The 21,832-nt window shown below is 46.0% G+C and overlaps 1 protein-coding gene across 1 annotated transcript in view; it reads right to left on the bottom strand.

Moving 5' to 3' along the window:
- The window catches only part of LOC142557047 (structural maintenance of chromosomes protein 6-like), a 100,900-nt gene that overhangs the window by 57,860 nt on the left and 21,208 nt on the right, over positions 1 to 21,832 (bottom strand). Inside the window, exons 8-11 of the mRNA XM_075668594.1 lie at positions 17,953 to 18,090; positions 16,224 to 16,304; positions 13,878 to 14,278; positions 7,613 to 7,791 (exon numbers count right to left, since the gene is read on the bottom strand). Coding sequence (XP_075524709.1) covers positions 7,613 to 7,791; positions 13,878 to 14,278; positions 16,224 to 16,304; positions 17,953 to 18,090 — 799 coding nt within the window. The remainder of the gene's footprint in view (positions 1 to 7,612; positions 7,792 to 13,877; positions 14,279 to 16,223; positions 16,305 to 17,952; positions 18,091 to 21,832) is intronic.

Here is a 21,832-nt window from a genome sequence, read left to right as displayed (position 1 = left end):
CACAGCGAAAAAAATGGTAAAACACATTCCAAATTGAGCCGAATATTTTCAAATGCGAATGAAAAGGAGATGCATGAAAAGGAATTGATAGCAAGCTCATCAGTATGAGGCCTAAACTTTGTCGCAACTAAGATTCTCTCTCAGCAGCTGGGAAGTCAATCTCAACTGTCCTGACATACTCTCAGCCCGTACACAACATCTCAGTGTTGGGTTTCACTGCTTTAAAGAGTTTATTTTGGTTTGGATGAGGGATAGCTGCATCTCGATGTCAGCTAACACTTTGTTTTTTGAGCTCAAGCTCTTTCAAAGAGGCGACGGCATGCTTCCTTTCCCGTTAATTGCTCAGTGCGTCGGTCCTTTCTGTTCTCATTCTCTTTCTGCCACGCTTTCACCCCATGGATCATTTGAAGCATGCTCTTGGTTAATTGTACAGTCTACGTCCGATTTTTCAGACTCCTTAGGGGCCGCAAAAACATCCGAAAAATCGGGCAGTCCGAAAAAAAATGAATGCGTGTCCTTATAACTGCTCTTAAGGGCTAAAATTGCCACAGGCACGTCTGAAAAAGCTTTTAAGGCCTGCCAGTGCACTGATCAGGCATATCGGTGCTCGCACTGTGACAGGAGACGGGGTGCACGCATGTATAATTAAGGAATACATACTGTGTCCTGTGACCATTGCCCCTTCCCACGCTTGTTATGCTTCACCGCCTAACAAAGCTGTACTGAGGCGAAGCTAACTTTCGGAGACTGGCATTACGCAACGCGCTGTGCGCTGCAAGCTTCGAAGCCAATCGCGAGGATTACAAAGGCGGAGTCAGTGCCATTGCTGACAGCGGCAAACTCTTTCAATGAAAAACACGGCACTGTACGGCAAGAAGCTTAATAGCGAACGTAGAAGCAGCTAGGCCTAACATTGCCGCGGTAGTGGCTACGGCTGCCAGCGGTTCTGCGTGCGAGAGTGCCGGTTCGAGACGGCGAGATAATCAACATGGCGGCGGTGGTGGCTTTGATTAACGCCATTTCAGACCTGCAGTCAGGGCAATATACACTGACTATATGGAGTATGTGGTGGTGCCGCAAAGTCGTGCAAATTTTCGGGCATGTCCCAAAAATCGGGTGTCTGGAAAGTCAGTCGTTAACTACTCTGGCAATACATTGTGCCAATGACACGACATCAACGACGATTCATTGCGATACCTCAGTTACTGGAGCCAGCATTAACACGACTTCGTTCCCTTTCAATAAAGTTACAGCTAATTTTCCCTGATAGAAGCACAAATTCCCTGAGCATTCCCTGAGTTTTCCCTGAGTCTTTTCAGACTACTGAAATTCCCTGAGAATTCCCGGTTTTCCCGGTTGGTAGACACCCGGTACAATGCATTACTGCCAACCTGTGAACTTCAAAATTCATAAACAATCTCGTGGACACGAAAAGGGAGGGGAATAACACATTTAAATTTGCTCTTAGCATACACTTGTCTGATACAAACTTTATTAATGATTTACCTTTAGATGCAGCACACAAGCAGCAGCAAGCTTGAATCACCACAGAGTAGCAACATTATTTTGAGATTAGCAACTGTTAGACTTTGCTGCTGCCAATTTCGCCTGCTTTGGGAATGTGTCTGAGTAAACTTTGTCGAAGCAAGCGCCCTTCTAGTATATGGCGTCTTGCACTGCTACATGAGAGCGGCGCCGGTACCAACGCAATTTTTGTTCTTGCATGCGCTATTTTTCAATCTTGCGATGTCCCATCTTTCAATAGTGTTAAGATATTTTAGGGAACAGTTCATTTTTTGTAAAACTTGATGCATGATTCGTAAAATCATAACGTGCCCAAATTCGTCAAATTAAGCTAGAATTCGGGAGAGTTGCCAGGTGTGACGATGCCAACAAGCAGCGCAAAGTGTGCCAGGCCTTGGTGTTAGCTTCGCCGCTACATGGTGAACTGTAACAGGGTAGTGTGTCATCTACTGCACAAAGCAACGAGAAAACTATTTTCTGAAAACTGCTGCAATTGTGAAACAGTACATCACTCGCTTGTCTTCCTCCATGGTGCTCCTGCAAGTTATCGGCGGCAAGCGGTGGCAGTACCTTTAAATTAGCGTGCAGTGGAAATAACTAACGTTACTCCCTGTCACCTTCTGCACGCCCAGCATGCCCAAAGCCGACCGAACCAAGAACCGAGCAGAGGAGCCAATCGCAAGAAATTCAATCCCGATCTGACTTAATCGCAATTGAAAATTCGCCCTGTGAGACCTGTATTAGATCACCACGGAATTGTGCTATTTCAGCTCTACTTTGTTAGCTTTTATGAAGTAGTCACGCTTGCCCAATTACTGCTTATATAAAACCTTTTTTGCCAACCCATTCGCATTAATATAATGAAGGTTTACTGTACATAGGACTTTGCCGGCCCCAACAGAGCAGTCCAAAATGTCTGCATATTCGAATTAAGAGATTTCGAATTATTGGGTTTTCACTGAACATATTCGCACAACCCCACACATCAGGCACATTTTTCAAATGGCAAGATAGGTGCTTTCATGGTATGCTAGATATAAAATAGTTATTATCAGGTGCTCCTGTAGAGAGTTTCCACATGGACTCCGGATTTTGCAAACTTGACAAAACTCATTGAAAAGAATTTTAAATTCTCAATGCACTCCGCAGCTGTACTTTTCCTGATCCTGGAGATGCAACAATTATGGCAAAACACAATTTTCATGAGACATTTTCGGCACCTGAAAGGACATTTATTTCGAGACATGTTTAGCAAGAATACGGGAAAACTTCGATAATCCGATCCAGATTTATCTGAAAACTCTGTTAATTCATAGAATTTGTGTAGTACCATAATTTGTAATGCCAATTAAACGAGATAACTTTAAAAGCCTGTGCAGATCCATCCAGATAATTTGTAGTTTCTGGTTGTTGGCCTCAGAGACTGGCATGCTACGACACTTCTGGCTTTAGATATCTCAGAGGCAGTGTTAGATATATAGCTGCCATGGCAGTTTTGGGCTCCTGCAATGCTTCAATGTAGTGACACCGATTGCTTCTGGAGCTTGCAATGTGTAAATGCATGGCCTCCGAGATGACAGCAAAGAAAGACTGCAATTGCTGGGACTGCAATTCAGACACCGCTGATTGAGCAAGCGATTCTTGAATGTGGATGCTGATAATCCTTACAGATGTGCGAAGTGCCTATGTTATGTAATGTAATGGTGTACATTAATTTTATGTATTTCCACCTGCTGCAAAGAAGAGTCAGAACATCATCATGCTTTTAATTTACATTGCTGGTTTTTCCTGTGTAAATACAGTAGAACCTCATTGATACGATCCCATTACGTACAATTTCCTGGCGCCAATGTTGGTTTGCGAGAGAGAAGACAAAAAAAAAATTACCCAATACAGTTACCCTTCTTTTTTACCAGTTCGTACGTTTCTAGAAAACACAATCTTTCGGCACCAATGTTCAGTAGATCACCGAACTGCAATCATAAGATATGTATTCCGGCCACTAAATTCCCTGTTAACAAGAAAAGGCGTGAGGCGCGCCCTTTCTTGTTCTACATTTACAACTATCGCCACCAACCCTATTATGACAAGCATCCTCACTTATCGGTGTCACAGTGTGCAGGCCGTAGGAAGCACACTTTTAATGGGCGATAACCCAAACGCACTGCTGTCCCCTGGTGCAGGCAGTGCAAAGGGCGCATCATGTGTCATTCCGGTGGCGTCCTATGCATCATATTGTGCTGCTGCTGCCACCAGCTCGATTTCGTTTACATTTCCCATCGCAGACTTAAAGCACTACACAATGGGAAAACAACAATGTTGCGTCTCTGGTCACTTGGGCCTTACCAGCTCAACGCATGTCTGCGACTCCTGCTGCAATGGTTTGTGCCGAGTGGGCACGTTAAAACGTCCCACCAAAATGACCAGCTCAAAGAAATGGCTGGCACCGGCCAAATTCGAGGAGCGCAAACGTAAGCTAGCCGAAGCTGTAAAAACGACAACATGCATCTCGGGCCACTCGAGCACCGCCAGGCCCCACCGTCTTGGGCTGCAACAATTCACGCAATACTTCACATTATGTAGATTTCAGCTATAGTTGAGTCAATTTTTTTAGTGACTTGATTGTACATTATCTAGGTTAGTACTTTGTTTCTCACTTTCTTTGAAACATATGAACGAGGTTCTACGGTATGCTAGCTGCGTTGCATGCACCGTCCCATTTTGTCCACTGCTGGTGTGTTGCATGCATACAATTCCCACCCGCATAAAAAATGTTGGCCACGTGTGCATTTCCGTTGGTGACGAAGACAGCGACAGGAGTGATGGGCTAGGCCGACTAAGCTTCACCAACAACTTAAAGCAGACCCTGAAACACCTTGCCAACTACAGTAAACAACCGATTTTTCGGACTCCCTAGGGGCCGTGAAAATGTCAGAAATATCAGACAGTCCGGAAAAAACGAATGCGTGCCTTTTACTGCTCCCAAGGGCTCAAATCACCACATGCACATCCGAAATAGCTCTCAAGGCCTGCCAGTACTCTCATTAAGTGTATCAGTGCTCATACTGTTACAGGAGATGGCGGATGCACGCGTGTAAAATTAAGGAATACACACTGTATCGTGACAACTGCCCCTTCCCACTTTTGGTATGCTTCACCGCAGTACTTGGCGCATACTTCACCGCGTACCACTGCTGTATAGAGGCGAAACTTACTTTCGGAAACCGGCATTATGCAACGCATTGTGCTTTCCGACTTTCGAAGCCATTGGCGAGGAATACAAAGGCGGAGTCGACGCCATTACTAGCAGCGGCGAATTGTTTTAATAAAAAACAAGGCACCGAAGAGCAAGAAGCTTGATAGCACACTTCGAAGTAGCTAGGCTTAGCGTTGCCGCAGTGGTGGCTACAGCTACCAGTGGATGCGCGTGCAATAGTGCCAGTTCGAGGCGGCGAGGTAATCAAAATGGCGGCGGTCGTGCCTTCGATCAATGCCGTGTCGGACCTGTGGTCATGGCAAAAAGTCTGAAAAACCGGACGGAGAAGGATTTTTGTGTCCAAAATTTCAGACGTTCTTATACATTGACTCTATGGAGTACCGTATTTACACGATTGTAAGTCGACTCGAATGTATGTCGACCCCCATATAGCGCGACAGGAAAAAAGAAAGAGCATACCCGAGGGCGCATTCAATAACGAAAATTTATTAGTAGCTGACATGGTCACTGGACTACTCATCTTCACTAGTGCTGCCATCGTCATCGTTGCTACAGTCTTACAGCGCGTCGTCGTCCCGCGAAATTTCACATTTGGCAAACGACTGCACCACGACATCTTGTGGAACAGCAGCCCACACCGAATGCGCCCAACCACACACAGCCGTCAGTGAGGCTCTTTTGACAGGTCCGGTTGGCGTAATTTCGCGGTTTTCTGCCGCCAGCCCCTCATTGTACTCATGATGGAGCAGGTCCTTAAAATGCGAAGATGTGGGCTTGTTTCATGACCATGTCGCTCTTCACTGGCAGGGAGCGATCGCGCATTTCAGCGACATACGCCGCAAGCTTAGCCTACAGCTTTGGAAAGTGTCCAGACTTCGGCACGTGGGAAATTCCTCACTTGTCGTCACAGGTGAAAATTTCGCTTCGCTGCAGTTGCCACTCTCGCACCACCCGTTCAGAAACATTGAACTTGCGGCCCGCTGCGCAGTGATTTGTTTCTTCGGCGTAAAGGATGGCAGCCCTCTTGAACACTGCTGTGAACGAGTGCCGAAAGATTAGTGGGCCTGGAGCACCCATGACTGAGGAAGCTAGAAGTGGCACGTAGCCGGCAGTGAAGTGGAACGCGCCAAATCAATGCCTTTCGTCAAACTATAGAGAAAGCTAAGCCAATGGCTAAGCGCAACAGGCAAAGAGAAACCCACGAGCGGTGTCTGCTCTTCCATGAACTACCGACACTACCGATCTACCGATGCTCCCCACAAGCGCCGCCGTTCTGAGGGTGCTGCCGCGAATGGAACAGCGGCGCTTCCATCAACTATCGACACCCCCTCATGAGTGTTGCGTGCACTGAAAAATTCTCAAAAATGTTGAAAAACCCTTCCGAAAAGCGAACAAACATGCGGGATAGCGAAAAGGTACAGGTAGGGCCATATAGCAAACAAAATTGTAACAACGTTGTAGCTCCCGTTGGTCTCGCTTTTTTGGCGATGCCATGTTTTGGTTTCGATTGTAAGTCGACCCCGCACTTCAGATTTTCAAATTTAAAGAAAGTGGTTGACTTACAAATCGTGTAAATACAGTACGTGGCGGTGCCTCAAAGGCGTCCGAATTATCAAGTATGTCAGAAAATCGGCCGTTTGTAAAATCGATCATTGGCTGTAATCATAGAATGGCCCCACTATTAAAGTATGTTGTCCCACGTACATCCAGCAAAACTTTCTCCAATCCTTCAATTATAAGTGGTGTTATCCCAACGATACCCGGCTTTCTCTTTTTTCTTCTCTGCTAGTGCGCTAGAAGCTACAGAGAGGAGAAGTCAAGAGGGCAAAGCCCCGGCCAAAAATTGGGTGTCACGGTAGTAAAAGGGGTCATCGCAGTAGTCCTTGATGGTCATGGTAGACTACGCTATGCATCATGCCCCTGCCACCTCGTAGGCCGCATGCAGCAGATTCAGTTAAGCGCAGTGTGAAGATTAAATAATTCTGTCTTTTTTGAGATTGCATACATATGTATCTTGAAGTTTAACTCGGAATTAGCAGTTATGTATTAGTAAGAATGTTTTCGCGATCACGAAACCAGCCAATAGCGTTGGTGGACCAAGTGCTTTCAATCACAACATTGCACTGCTTTTGAAACAGGATTGAAAGTTCCCTGCTGCATGTACTAATGCAATAATATTTGCCTCACATGATCACAGGAGCTTCGCTAAAAGACCGGCAACATTTTTTTACTATGTTCAAAAATCTTTTCAGTGCTTTTTTAAACATGGAAACGGACGTGCAGTCGTCCTGGCCAATCACCCACAGAGCGCCAGTAGATGATGACCTGGACGATAAGGAGCTCACTCGTGCACCCGGTCAAGCTATAGTTATTGAGTACCTGAACATCGACAGTAGTGTTGTTGAAAGTAGTGGTGTTAACCGAGACACTGTGCATAATTAGCAGGTAAGAGATCATGGGCGGTATTCTCAGGTGATCAATTTGGGAGATGTTTCACATTTGCGTGACTTAGAGGCGGATGTGTGTGTATATAGCCAACAGCGTTGCATGCCAAGAGCACCGTCGGCCGCATACTTTGATGCGTCTAGCAGCCACTCTCCCGAATTCTCGTAAAATAATCGCCCAAGAATATGGCCTCATGATCCTTGACACAGCGAACTACCGTACAAGCAAATTGCTTGGTACGCAACATGCTTGTATCGTGCAGTGTTGCCCTTCTTTTTCTGGATTTTTGCTCCTTTTCGGGTAATTCGAAAATGTGCTCAATTTGAAGATTTTGTGCAGTCTGGCGGACGTCGAATTAACAAGGCTTTACTGTACATACAATTGAAACTAAGAGAGGTTTGCACACGAACAGTGGCATGCACATACCCAGGGGCCCCTTGGGGCGTTTCTTGAACCTTCCCTTGGACATGGCACTGTCTATTTCACGTAGCAACTGGGGCACGTGACGGCCAAACCGCTGCAAGCTGTTCTTTTTGCTGGCTTGCAAGTTCTGGATGGAGGTTGACAGGGCCATCGTGTTGTCCTTTAGCTCACGCTGTTCACCCCTGCAAAAGAAGGAAAAAAGCGGAGATGAGATACTGTCCGCAGAAACAAAGAACACAACTGTTATAAATTACAGGAAAATGAGCCATTTCGTAAGAATTCCTGGTTTGAAATAATACATGCAGAAAACACAGACACTAGAGGAACGAAAAGGATAACATGAGCACTACCTACCAACGGCTGCCTTTTCATAGCTATAGCATGCTCTGAACCGTTTCCAACAAAAAGTGACTGAATGACTAGTGGGTGCTAGTGTTTACGGAAACTGAAACCATGGCGGTTATCCCAGCATGGGAATGACAGGCAGTACTCCATGGATTTGCCTAAACTTTGTCCTTCTCGGTTCAAACAGCTTTGCAATTTTGTAATCATTGTCAACAAAATGTGTTATAAATGCAATAATTTGCAATTATTGCACACGTTGGCAAAGAGTTATTGTTTTACTATGTCTAGAAAACTAAGTGCAGGATAATTTTGGAAGATCAAGCGCAACAAATGACATCGCAAGAACATTTGAAGCCACAAGCACAAACGTTAGACAAACCTATGTATCGACCATCATTCCCATGGTAGCAAAACAATCACAGTGCAATCACAGCTTTGCTCGAGAATATAGAACCGCAATGCCGACAGTACAAAGTGAGCCGCATGCATTGATCAGCAGTGGCCGCACTGCCGTGGAGCAGTATTCTCGGTCAATTGCTTTCGGAGATACGATCACTTCTGTGAGATTTTGCGTAGCTTGGCACTCGACGCAGATAAACAGTGCTCCACGCATGCAGCAGCATTTCTCCAGCGCATGCCCATAGGCACCAATGCATCTGGTGCTGAGCGCGAAAGTGACCGTATCTCGCATATACCCGAAGGCAATCGATCGAGATTACGACCCCTTCACACAAATATACGTCGGGCGCCGAATCCGCATGCGATGCCTATCGGGGGGCATTGAAACCGGCATACTTGAAGCAAGGGATGGGTATGCCCAGACGGTCGCTCAATAACAACCCGACGAGTGGCACTCGATGCTGCGACCACCATCTCAAGCACCATAAACATTTCCACGTCCGTAGAACGTGGGTTTCCTTGTCATTGCTGCATTTTTGTCACCGATGCGCACATTACGCACAGCACTAGGTGTGGAAAAACAGTCGTGAAATGTCGTTAGCAACATGCATGGCGCTTCAAACGGGTGATGAACAAACAAGATCAAACAAGTGAACAAACAAGTGTTTCCAGCACACACGATCGCTTTCGGCGCTTGGTTGTTTTTGTAAACAAGAATGGTGGTGCCCCCCCAAGTGTAATACGGTGGTATTTTATGCACCTTTAGTGCAAAGCAATTGCATTTGAGCACATATTGAAGTCTGCTAGTCTTGCATGAGAAAGTAATATGCTGGGTTACGTTTCCGCAAACTTCCTTGATGCAGGATTCGTTGTCAAGAGGTATGAAATGCATTGAATCCTATGGGCATCCACCGGCGATACGAATACGAAAATAATTCGCTGTCGCGGGATTCCTTTATCACGGTTTTTGACTGTATACCAAAGCAAATTACCGATTTCGCAGCCTTCATTATATAGAGGTAACTATATTTGCCTCTATTCTAACATGCCCCCGAATCAAATGCGCAACCACTTTTTATGGTTTCGAAGTGCAAAGCTAATGTAAAAATGAAATTAGAGTATTCAAGTAGAAATTGAACACACCAAATTTTTATTTGAGTAGAACACGAACATTGCTTGCCTCAGATTCTGGCAAAAAAAAAAAAAAAAGGGCCGGTACAAGTGATCTTGACCTTCACAGAATGGAACTAAACCTAATGTTTATCATCATCCCCATTATACAGCACTTTATTGCTGTCTATGAAGGACAAGCATGTCATCCTCGATACGGTCCACAGCATGTATGATATAGCATGTAAGAAACTTAGAATATCATTGTTATTCTAGATTTCTCAAACAACTCGGCAACAACTGCAGATGGGATGGTGGCCCACACCTAGACTAACCACTTGGCTAGTTCGTCCTGCAACATATCCAATTCTCCGAAACAAGAACATGATGGGACTTGTTGCCACTAGCTTAACGTGAGAGAACTTATTTTTTTTAATGCACTTTCATAGTCAGACTGAAAGCAGTGAGTCGTCGTCGTGAAGCTATGTGCCAACTCGTTCTGTCACCATCTATGCTTGCCATGTTGTGATGGTAATGGCGGTGACATTGGCTAGGCTGTCTCTGATGCTAGGCTGTTTTAAACGCAGTTTGGTTTCATACCAGATTTAGACAAATTTTCTTATAAGCCACACGTTAGTATTGCATAAATACCGTAATAATTCAATGGTGAGCTGTCAGTTTTGCTTTAAAACTTTCCCAAGGCAGAATGAAAATAGGCATTTTTGATGAGAGATGACATGTTAGACGCGCATTCTCAGTACCCTGTGCCGGCTAAATGGACGATGCTGGTATTGCAGTCACCATTGCAGTACCCGTTGGGATCAGGCATGTGCACAATGACCAGCGGGGTTTTAATTATACAGCGAAAGCTAATTTCAGGATGAAAAATAATGAAAGTTTGGTCCCATAGAAATGTATGGGTGCCTGGGATTGAATAATTGCATTTGCCCGATGCTAAGGATAATGCTAACCCTTCTTTGGATAAAAAGTGCGTTCAAATTTGTCTGCATATTACAATCTTAACTAATTCTACTCAAAATCAAAAACAAAACAAATTCTTAATTAAAAAACAATCTCACTGCAAGATGGCCAGCCCCACTTCCATCGAATGGACATTTCTTTATACCTTCTTTCGCGTTTGCTTCGAGACATTGCAAGGTGAGTCCATGGTGAGTGGAATGCCCTCTCGCAGACATGGTTACACGAGCTTTCAAGAAGTTTGGCACTTCTAATGCATTAGATGGAACTGAGGATGGCATTCTGTGGTTGGCAGACAGCGAAAAGGGTGTGTCGTCGGACTCCGATGGCGACCAGCCACGAAGATTAGCTGTGTCCGTGCCCGTGTGCCTATGTGTGTTCCATAAAATCGTTTCAACTCGATACGCACCAATTCAGGTTTCGTTACTTGACGTTCAAGGTAGAATCGGCACCAAGCTAAATTTTTTAATATCTGGCTGGTAATATAACTGTGCGTTACAATTGGGGGCACAGTAGAATCATGCAAATACGGTAACCGAAAAAAATCGAATTAATCGAAATTGAATTAATGGAAGTACAGTAGAACCTCAGTGATACGTTCCCGCTACATACATTTTCCCGGCATCTATGTTAGCAATCGCGAACACAAAAAATGGCCCAGTAGAGTTACGGTCATTTTTGACTGGTTCATATGTTTCTGGAAAGCACAATTTTTCTTCACCAACATTCAGTGCGTCGGCAAACTGCGATCGTATAATACGTTTCCAAGCTGCTAGATCTCGTGTAAACAAGAAAAAGTGCGAGGCACACGTGATTGAGTACAGTATAAAGCTGCCTGCCGCGGCGGCTTCACCGCAATACTCACCCGCCTGTCTCGCGTGAAAACGTCAGCACACACTCAGTTTCTCACTTTGGCACCAGCAAGTCTTCTCCGGGGTCGTCGCACGCAGCATTCACAGCTATCACCGACAGTCCTAGGGCGATAAACATCTTCGCCTATCTTTTTCACAACACGTGGTGCCGTAAGAAGCATAGCATACGGTTTTAGTAGGGGATAACAGAAATGCACTGCCGTTCCCTGCTACAGATTGTAATGGTAAACGTTTTCCAGCCGCTAGATCCCGTGTGAACGAGAAAAGGCGTGAGGTGCGCAAAATCGAGAACAGTAGATAGCTGCCCATCTCACATGAAAACGACAGCGCACAGCTTCAGATTCCTGTACCAGCAAATTTCCACCCGGGTCATCGCACGCTGCATTCGGAGCTGTCGCTGCCAAACCTATTGTGATAAGCATCTTCCCCTATCTGTTTTACAGCGCATGGTGGTCCGTAGTGCCATTGTTAGTGTACTGCGCGCTTTTAGTAGGCGATAATCCAAACATGCCGCCGTTCCCAGCTGCAGCGGCATGATGTGATTCCGTTTTGTTTCGGTCGCATCCGGCCTCGCCCACCAGCTCGATTTCGTTTTGGCTTCCAGTTGCCCTCTTAAAACGCCACACAACCGGAAAACAACAAAACGCATCTCGGGCTGTTGGGACACCACCAGCTTGATGCACATTGTGTCGTGCTGCAACGATCCATGCGACGTTGCATTACGTAGATGTCAACAATAGTTGAGTCTGTCGAACTTTTTTAGTCACTTCAGATTACGTGTTTTCCCAGTTAGTACATTTTTTTCTCGCGGTTTTTTCCCAATACGTATGAACAAGGTTCTGCTGTATACTGTACACTGACTAACCACATTAGGAGTGCTTGCGCAGTGGCCCTGTCTGCCCAGTGATGACAGCGGTCCTAAGCACTGTTCCAGAATACTTGATCTCAAGGCAATATTGACAGGAAAACTGCAAACAACACCACTTTAGATTTTTTTCTAGTGAATCTTAAAGGGAAGTTGGGGTGGGCAAGTGCGTCTGCACAACCACACTCCAACTGTGAATTCTTTTCTTTTGACCTTCCTGCCTTCTGATCTCGAGGGGCAACGGGCTTGTGGAGGTATATAAAGAATTACTACTGGCATGCTTCGTGACGTGATGAAACTTGTTACGAAATCAGTCTATCACTCGTCTTACACAAATGCGTTGGTCTACATGGTACAGTAAAAGCTTGTTCATTCAAAATTTTGGATAATTCGAAGTAGCCGCTGTGGTCCATCCAACAATGAATTTAAAACTACATGTAACGCAACCCTCTAATTCACACTGAAATCCGCAACGCCACCCATAATTCGAACCCCATACCATTGCGGATGGGGAGAGTGCTAGTGTGCGGGAGCACGTTGGTGACGCTGCTATCGCCGCACGGGCCGCACAGCTTTGCTCTTTCTATCTGTGTCCCTTTGTTTAAGGCCACTTTATAGTCTGATGCAGCGTTAGCGTCAGCCAGCATCAGCAGAGGTTGGCGATGCCAGATTCATCACGTAAAGCTGGCGCGAAAACCGACCCCTGTATAGTGCACTGTGTAGACGCATGCACATTTCTTACGAATCTAGGAGTTTTGAGATAAGAAACTGCGAGCTCGCTGCAATGTGCAGGCGAAAACACTGCCACCAGTGCATTTTAGGTGACGCGGCCGGCGCGGAATGCAGCATCTCGCATCTCGCGCCGGCGGCAGCCAGGGAACGCCGATGGACGCCGGACATGGCCGTGCCTTGTGTCGGACTACAGAGTGCGCTTTCGCTGGCGTGGTGTCGCCATGACATGCGTCAACACTCGTTAGATTATAAAGTGACCTTTATTTAAGGCATGTTTATAGTCCGACGTTTTTGGCGCACAGGCGAGTGTTGTTTGGGCCAGTCACGCGCTGCGCCAGCTGAAATGCCATCGCCTGTATACTTTGACGCGCACGCCATTGGCTTCTCTCTTTGGAGCATGCGCAGAACAATCCTCAACCCACGCGCCGTCTTCAACAGCTATCTGCGACCGTCGGCGAAGCAGAGTGGGCACCCTTTCTCTTCGTGCAATGCGTTGTGGGTCGGCGCAATCAGCGCGAAGAATGTGCAAATGGAGCAAGAGCCATCTCGACGTCGGGTACATCAGACTGCGTTGGCCGCGTCCGGTTACGTTGGCTGCGCCAGTGCGTCGAACTATGGACATTGTTCTCGCCAACGTGATGTAGCGTGAGCGAGCGTGTGTGCATGCGCTCATGCCACATCGGACTCTATACGGGCCTTAACTGAGCGGTTCTTTTCTCTGACTTTGATTAGTTCAAATTTTGTATAATTCGAATTTTCTTAGGGTCCCCGCAGAATTCGAATTAATGAGCTTTTACTGTAACACTTTGCAGGACCCCAAATGAACCTGTAAGGCCGGCTGCCTGCAGAATGCCTTGCATAACATTGAATCCCACAGCGTATAGGGTGCTGTGCATTGATTCCCACAGTGCTGTGTAATATTTTGACCGTCATTTAGCCCAAAAGACCCTATTCAATGAAAACCTACTTGATGCTCTGCAGTCTTGCCGAGCACTCGTCCACCGACGCCTTGACCTGCTCACAGTGGTGCTCGGACATGCGGAGATGCGACCGCAGCTCACCCTTTCTCGCCTCCAGGTCCTTGATCTGCGCCTCACGCTGTGCCTTTTCCTCAGCCTGCTTGCCATGGTCAAACGCACGCAGCTCTTCAATCCGGCCTCTAACGAGCTCGGCTTCCTTGCGCTTTGCCACCAGATCGCGATCAACACGTGCCGTCGCTTGCTCTTTCTCGCGGAGCTGGTCCTTCTTGATCGTGTACTCCTTGCGTACGGACAGAATGGTCGGCTGCACCTCTTGGACGCGCTCGAGTGCCTCGTTCAGCTCGTCCTGAAGACTCTTGCGCACCTCTTCGTGTGTGTGGACCTTTTCCTGAACCCATACGCACCGAGAAATGCATGTGTCAAACAAGCAAGGGGCTTCATAATGCTTTTAGGCTAAAATTATGACTCGCTCTTTTTCAAAGGACACTAAGAGAAATTATTAGGTTTACTTAGATTGACAGAGTGTTTGTCTAAAAGTCTATCATTGTTTTCTGCATGCTCATATTATAGGATAGTACGTAGAGAGCTTCCACCGAAGGTCCTGCTGCTACTACTCAATTTGAATCTCCCACACCAAAATGGATGAGTCGACTCACAAGACCTACCTCTCTGCGACTATATTGTAAATCGGCAAGCGCTGACATCACATGAGAGGCGCCAAAGTACACACTAGGTGGTGCCACTCCCGCATTTCCCTTTTCATGATTTTCTCGCTTACAAATGCTCTGTTCTTGCTATGAATGACCAATTCATTACTACAAAAGCCTAATCTTTCAAACTAGCTCAACTCAATATTTTCATTCAATGTCCCTTTAGGGCCTCAATATTTCCTGACTTGTACAGGAAGAAGTACTTCCAGTAAATAAGTCAAACCTCATTACAGTCGAGTCTCATTAATTCGAACTTCCAGTTTATTCAAACTGATGCTGTGGTCCCGTCAAAGTTATGTGTATTCCAATAGTAAAAAACGGCCAGTAATTCGAATGCGCAAGCATTTGCGATAGTTAATACGAGCATACTGCGCTCTAACAATGCTCTCAGCCGCGTGCCAGATCACGCATTGCTGCCTCCGAACGGCATTGCTGTGACACCGCCAAAGAGGAAATGCTTAGGAGGGACCTCCGCTGAGAGCAAAGAAAAAAGAATGTGGCGGAAATTTCACCCTCTCTCAAATGGCAAGGTCGCTGTCTCTGCGTTGCACCCGAATGTCCCAGCCACACTAGTGGCAACATGCGCGCTGCGGGAGGGATCGGTCCTGGGCCGATTTTTCATGGCTCGCTGTTGCGGCAAGCAAGCTGCAAGCGGAGGGAACTAATGAAAGCGGCCCCTACAGTGACATATGCGCGGGAAACTGGTGTCATGCGGATCCGCCCAATCACTCTATTATTTGTACTGCTGTCTGGTTCTGCTGAACCACTTGTTTCACCCTATAATGTGCTTGTGTCAGCTCTCACTCGTGCTTGTTTTGGTTGGCTTGGTTTGGTCTCACTCACGCTTGTCTTACAATGACAAATGGCGACTGCCTTACCTTACACAGGCGGTACGTTAGTTACCGCCCGTATCATCGTTTTGTGTTCTCTTCCCCTGTCTCCATCTTTATTAGTGGTCAATCTGATATGCAATAACCATGTAAGCTGTCTTCCCGCGCGTTTACTATTGGAAGTTTCTGCTTGCCTTAATTGTGAACGCCATTTGATGACAGCTGCGGGCACTAAGCTTTAGTCAGCCGCGACGCCTCAGATATATGGCGCTGCGCGACGAAACACTCGCAAATCTCACACACCGTGAGCCACACCAGTGCATAGCTCTTGGCACGATCTGCACTGCACGCAATGGCACTCATAACCACGCTATTATGGCCCGACCGTCTTGGAATTTGTTTACAAGTGCTTACTGACAAGACACTATCCACCAGGCATGTCCTAAAAATTTGTTAAATTATTTTTACGGCTGAAACTTTCAAACGTCGAATCAACGAAATGCGCAGCTTGACGAAGTTTTCCACTGCAAGTACGCCTTCATTGCAAAGAGGTTTGACGGCATTTGTGAAGTGTCAGGAACACCGGAAACACTGGAAGCACTGTATTGGTGTGCAAGGGGACTATTTCAAAGGTGACAATGTTTGAATGTACATAAATTACTTTCTTCGAAGCAGAGCCAGTCTTTATAAACTTTTCGATATCGCCTCGTATCTCAGTGGAATGCCATCAAAGTCAATCAAAAGTCATAAAGTAAATCTACGTCCAAATATTTCCCTGCAACTCTGCACTCACATCCATTTCTGTGATTTTCTCCTCCAGCCTTGAGAGCACCCGGCCTTCCTTCTGGCACACAGCTTCGGTTTGCTGCAGCACCTGCAAGTGAAAGGTGTGCGAGCAGCACGCAAACTTTAAGGGCACCACAAACATTCCATATAATGCAACAACTGGCCGATTCAACCGGCACAACGTGACCATCACACTGGCCATCCAAGCAACGCGATCCTGCCATATGCCCGCACCAATACGTTCATGCAGTCTTTGTCTTCGAACTACCCAAGACTGGGAATGACCTTCAAAGACAACTGCACTGGTCAGTGACACAGCGCGCTTTGGATCGGACATTCAGTGTGTTGAGTCATTTTTGCAATATTCTCATGAATTCCACTCTTCATATAGCTGCCCTTCATGTAATGTCCCACTGGGACCTTCAAGGTATAAATAAGCAAAACACTGAAGAAACTTGACACCCAAGGATTTGCCAGTCTCATGAGCTAGCTCTCAAATATTTGCAAATGCTTTCCTGTGAGGAGTCAGATGCCCTAGCGCTTCAATTAGAGAATAACTACATAAAAAATTTGTGTCGGAGGATCCCACTAAAAATCTGCTACCTTAACGTGCACAAAAAAGTAGGCTTTCCCAGAACGCTTTACAAACAATCTCGGCTTCAAGAAGCAACAAGAAAATGATAGCCAGTTTGTGCTAGAACCTATCCAGAACAGGCATGGAGTAAGGCCACAGAAGCTTGCATTCTTCATTTTCCAAGTTGACAGTTATCCAATGCCAATAACCCAAATGTCATGTGAATCCAAGCATCAAATACTGTGCAAACATTTCATTCCTTAGTTGCCACTTTCATAAGGTAGCTTTACTTTAAAGATGACCCAAAGACGAACGAAACATTTTGGTGGCTACACATTACGAGTGGTGGGCAGTTGAAAGTATTTATTGAAGGCCAACTGTAACAAAATTTTACTTTGACTAAATTTCTTATAAATTAGTAGTATATACACAGTCGAAATCATAACACCACTCTTAACAATATATTGGATATAACATTGAGCAGCCTATCCACCGTCAACTTTTGTATGTGTTCTATGGCAAAATAAACCGCTTACTACAATGCAAGTTACAACAATTAAATCTAGCTCAGAAAGGAAAAGAAAGGCTCGGAAAGGTATGTGCTCAGAAAGGAAAAGGAACACAATATCTTTTCCCCCAAAGAAAGACAAATGCAAGCTCCTTTGTCACACCCACCTTTAAGCCAGCATTATCTTGTTCATTATAATTGTTACAGCCAATAACGTGGCATGAGAGCATCCTAGTAAGAGGTTTATTTTACCATGGAACAAACCAAAAGTGCAGGTTGGGGCAGCTGCTCATTGATACATTCGAGTACAGTTAATTCCCATATTGCTAAAAGTGGGTTTGGCTATGCTTACTCCTGCCTAAATAAACGTTTGAACGTTTGTGCCCATTGCTTTTTTGCTTGCAACCCAGTTATAAGAATGATCAGTTATAACAATGGGATTTTCTTGGCACTAGAATATTGTTGTAAGTGGTTTTTGGAATGTACTATTGAACCAATCTTGGCAAAGCTGCAGGGCTGGCAATTGTTTAAGTATATTTTATTAACTTAAACAACATTACAAAACGGCACCTAAGCCGACATAACATGTACCGAGTGGTTAGTAGGTGCAACAAATCCTTTTTAATAAGCGTGGCAAAACAGAATCCGACTTACTTCTTCCTTCTCGTTGACTTTGGCCCAAAGCAACTCTGCCCTTAGTCGTTTCAGCTTGGCCCGTTGGTCCTCCAGGTTCTCAAATGCCCGCCATAACTTTTCAAGCTGCTTCACCTCCCGTTCCAGGTCTGGCAGCAGCTGGACCATAAAAACAACCCGAAACAATAACGAGTTAAGCAAACAGAAGCGGAGTTAGGAAAGCACAAAGGCTTGAAGACAAACGAAGAACACAGGACGAGCAGTTTCTGTCAAACGTGAAAGATTTAGATGCTTGCCCTCTGTATGCGAGTCATCTTTGTCCTTCAGAGGGCTCTCCATCAGGACTCATGTAGAAATTGTGGTTATACATGCCAGAAGTTGTCAGGCACACATAAGAAGAGTTTTACAGCAAGAACGCTTTTTAATTGGTTCATTATTACAGGACAGGAGAAATTAAAATGTTGTTGTGCCATGCTGCCAGGAGGTCAGCTTCACGGCCAACACAGACACTCGCCTCCCTTGCCATGACCCGCGTCTGCAGGCATAATTTCTTTCCTGCCTTCACTCATACTGGAGCCGAGGGACCGCGTCAGGTGCAGGGTGGCGTTGAACGGAAATCTTTTTGGGTTCGGTTAGGGTTCCCTTTTTCGTTCAGCTCAGGTTTAGCTCCAGAGCGAAAATAACAGTTTGAACCAGTTCGGAGCATCCTGACCTTGTTAATTTGGGCACAAACGAGTTTAAAGAAGAAAAAACATTCACATGCTTCTGGTTGAAAATGATGTAGTGCTTTTGGAAAAACATGGTTCCCTTGGCTACTAGCAGTGCAAGAAAGTTTAGCTTTGCAGGGGCTTTAACTTGAACAAGTTACAGTCCACGCCTGTTACAACAGATCTGCATACAACATGCTTTCGGATATAACAGACTAGTCTTCTCTAGACCAGTCTGCCCATATTATCAATGTAACCAATCTGCTTCTAGCGGACCCAGCTATGATGGACTATCGGCTGCAACAAGCACAATTTGGGGCAGATTTTGTCTACATGGTGTATATACAACATACTTTGGTGTGGTGAAGCATTGATGCGACAATGTGCTACATGAAACTATTTTCGGCTGCTTGCAGAATTTGTGAAAATGCAAGTTTTTAAGGAACAATACACTAGCAGCAAGCTTCCCACAACGTTGTGCCACACAACACTCCGCCAAGGGAGACTTTTTGTATCAACCACGCACGCGGACTGTGGTCCACCGCTGTAGGTTCCGTGCTGATTGCCACCAGAAGGATTGCCACCAGGTCTATACAACTTTGAAGCAAAGTCATAGCTATGGCACCTCAAAAACAACCGCTGACAATTGCAAAATGCACCATTCTGCGACTGTTTTATTTCTCGTCGCACCAATTCGCATAAAAAAAGAACACATACTACTTTTCATGGGATCCTGACTGCGAGGTGCATGATGCGGTCAAGCCGTCTTGAATGCAGTGCAGCGGCAGCCCAGATGTGGGCTCCCAGTTGAACTAGCCTAATACCGCAGCTCCGATTTGCACTACAGATTTGACAGTGGTCGCTGCCCGATGTGAAAGATAAAATTAAGCTATCAGTTTATACTACAGGTCACTGTTTTCTCCGGCAAACAAACTGCAGCTGTCATTTGTGTTATCAGTGGCAACGCACTCATGTCGGTGGTCGGCACGGCCACGCTGGCAAGACAGCTCCTTGCCATTGTGCCGGCTGTTAACCTCAGCCATTGTGCAGGTACGCACAAGCTCTAGTGCGGGGGAAACAGCCATTTCTAAACAACCAATGTCCGGAAAATGGCAGAAAGCAAGACACCGTCAAATCCAAATGGACAATGCCTTGCAGTGCTACGAGATCATTGGCAGATATGAATTGCGATGAATGTGTACCACATGTTTCTTCAACCAGGACCCAAAGTGAGTGCTTTGCACTGCAGTAGCCAGCAATGATCACAAATGAGTGCACGATGCGAGTGACGCATAAATGAATTTGTAGAGCAGCGGTTCGAGTGGCGCACAAGGGAGCTGCACACCCATTGGCAAACTGTAGGATTCGAGTTGAGCAATGCGAGATGCAAGTCGATGTCCCGATGCACGCAAGGGCAGTTGAGGCAGTCGTGAGACCACGGTGGAAGACCGGCCACGTGAAGCTTGCAACACCCACTCGGTAGACCTTGCAAAGACATCCAGCCCTGGTCACACAACTGTGTCTGTCGCCGAACCTCTCCCCCTGCGTCTTCTGTCTCTTGCCTTTCTTCCACCTTGCCGATCAAACACTGTGCCCATGCAGCACCATCATTGTCATTCTCTTCTGAGCCATTACACACGAGTGCCACAAGCATTTCATGCACAACTTACAAAGAGACTCTACTCTGTCAGCACAGCAGCCTGCATGGTCAAAGAATTTCACCAAAAACAACCCTGAGCAGAACCAGTGGTCGAATCAGTTCAGTTCCAAGATGACAGAAAACAATGGTTTGGCTGAAAATAATGGTTCAGCTCCAGTTTTCGGTGCAGTTCCGGTATGGTATGACAATCTGGCCAAGTTTAAGTCATAAGCTCTGCCTTTCTTCCCCCCTCTCTCGCTGTATAGAGTACCAGCTGCGCCTTGCTCATTTTGTACTGGATGATTTACCAAAGTCGCAGGTAATAATCGGTGACACATCAGACAGGAAACCCTTTGAAGGTTTTTGCCGTACATGTACAGCGGCGGTTTTCTGTCCCGCAAGGTCTTTGCCGTATGGGTACGTTTCCGACCCTCCATTTGAAATTTCGCGCCATAATGAAGATGCATGCTCACCGTGAGGTGCTGCCACATCTTAGCACTTACAAAAAGCGTTTGAAATTTGTGCTACCGTCTTGGGGAGATAAACAGAACTGATTTGTAGCTTCAGCGCCTTTGCGCCGACTGCAGCAACACCCCTCTTGCGGTTTTGGTTCCGTCGCGTGATTGCAACGGAGGCGCGCGAAACGTCGTTTTTCTCTTTGTCGGCACTCTCTTGCAGGGGCGGTGGATGTTGATTTCTATCTTGATTGGCGCTGCTCTTAGCTTATCACTGCCACTCACGAGGTATTCTCGCTCTCAGCGGCAACGCGCTTTCGCGTTTTCGGTTCCGCTGCGTGATCGCAACGGAGGCGCGCGAAACGTGATTTTTCTCTTTGTCGGCACACACTCGCAGGGGCGGCGGAAGTTGATTTCTATCTTGATTGGCGCTGCTCTTAGTTTGTTTATCACCGCCGCTCACAAGGTATTCTCGCTCTCTGCGGCAACGCGCTTCCGCATGAAGGTGCCTCAGACCTCTGCCCAAGGCAGCCGCATGCAGAGAAGATGTCATGTGCGCGCCAACACAACTCGTCACTCCAAGAGGAGAACAGACATGCATTTTAGGTGTGCAGACTGCGATAAGGCGCTGTGCGTAGAATCGTGTTTTAAGGAGTACCACACTCTGAAATACTACTTAACATTTTGCAGTTCTGAGTGATGCCGACACCAAAATACTGTTCCTAATTTTTGTTTACTATTTATTCCCGACTTTATACATTTCGTACATTCAAGATCCTCAATAATTTGACTACCTGGGAAAGTTTTTTTCAAAACAATTCGACCCTCAAAGGGTTAAGTAAAGGCATTCATGCATGTTACCTTGACTCTCCGGTTGGAAATAGCTTCCTCAAAAAAAAAAGTGCGTGCGGGCTTCTGTTAGAAATTTTAGCTGTCTTCACACCATGCAGTCACTTGATATTTTGCAGATTCAATTGTAACAGTGTGTTCTGCACAATGGGTTTGTCTTTTCGCAATGTTTACAGCTCGGGAGGCACCCTTTAATAAAATTCAGTTTATATACAGTGGAACCCCGTTCATACGTTTTTCACCGGACCGGG

The sequence above is a fragment of the Dermacentor variabilis genome, chromosome 9 (assembly GCF_050947875.1).
Source record: "Dermacentor variabilis isolate Ectoservices chromosome 9, ASM5094787v1, whole genome shotgun sequence".
Taxonomy (NCBI): Eukaryota; Metazoa; Arthropoda; class Arachnida; order Ixodida; family Ixodidae; genus Dermacentor; species Dermacentor variabilis.
Note: the sequence above shows the minus strand (reverse complement) of the source record. Positions and strands in the feature narration are given on the sequence as shown.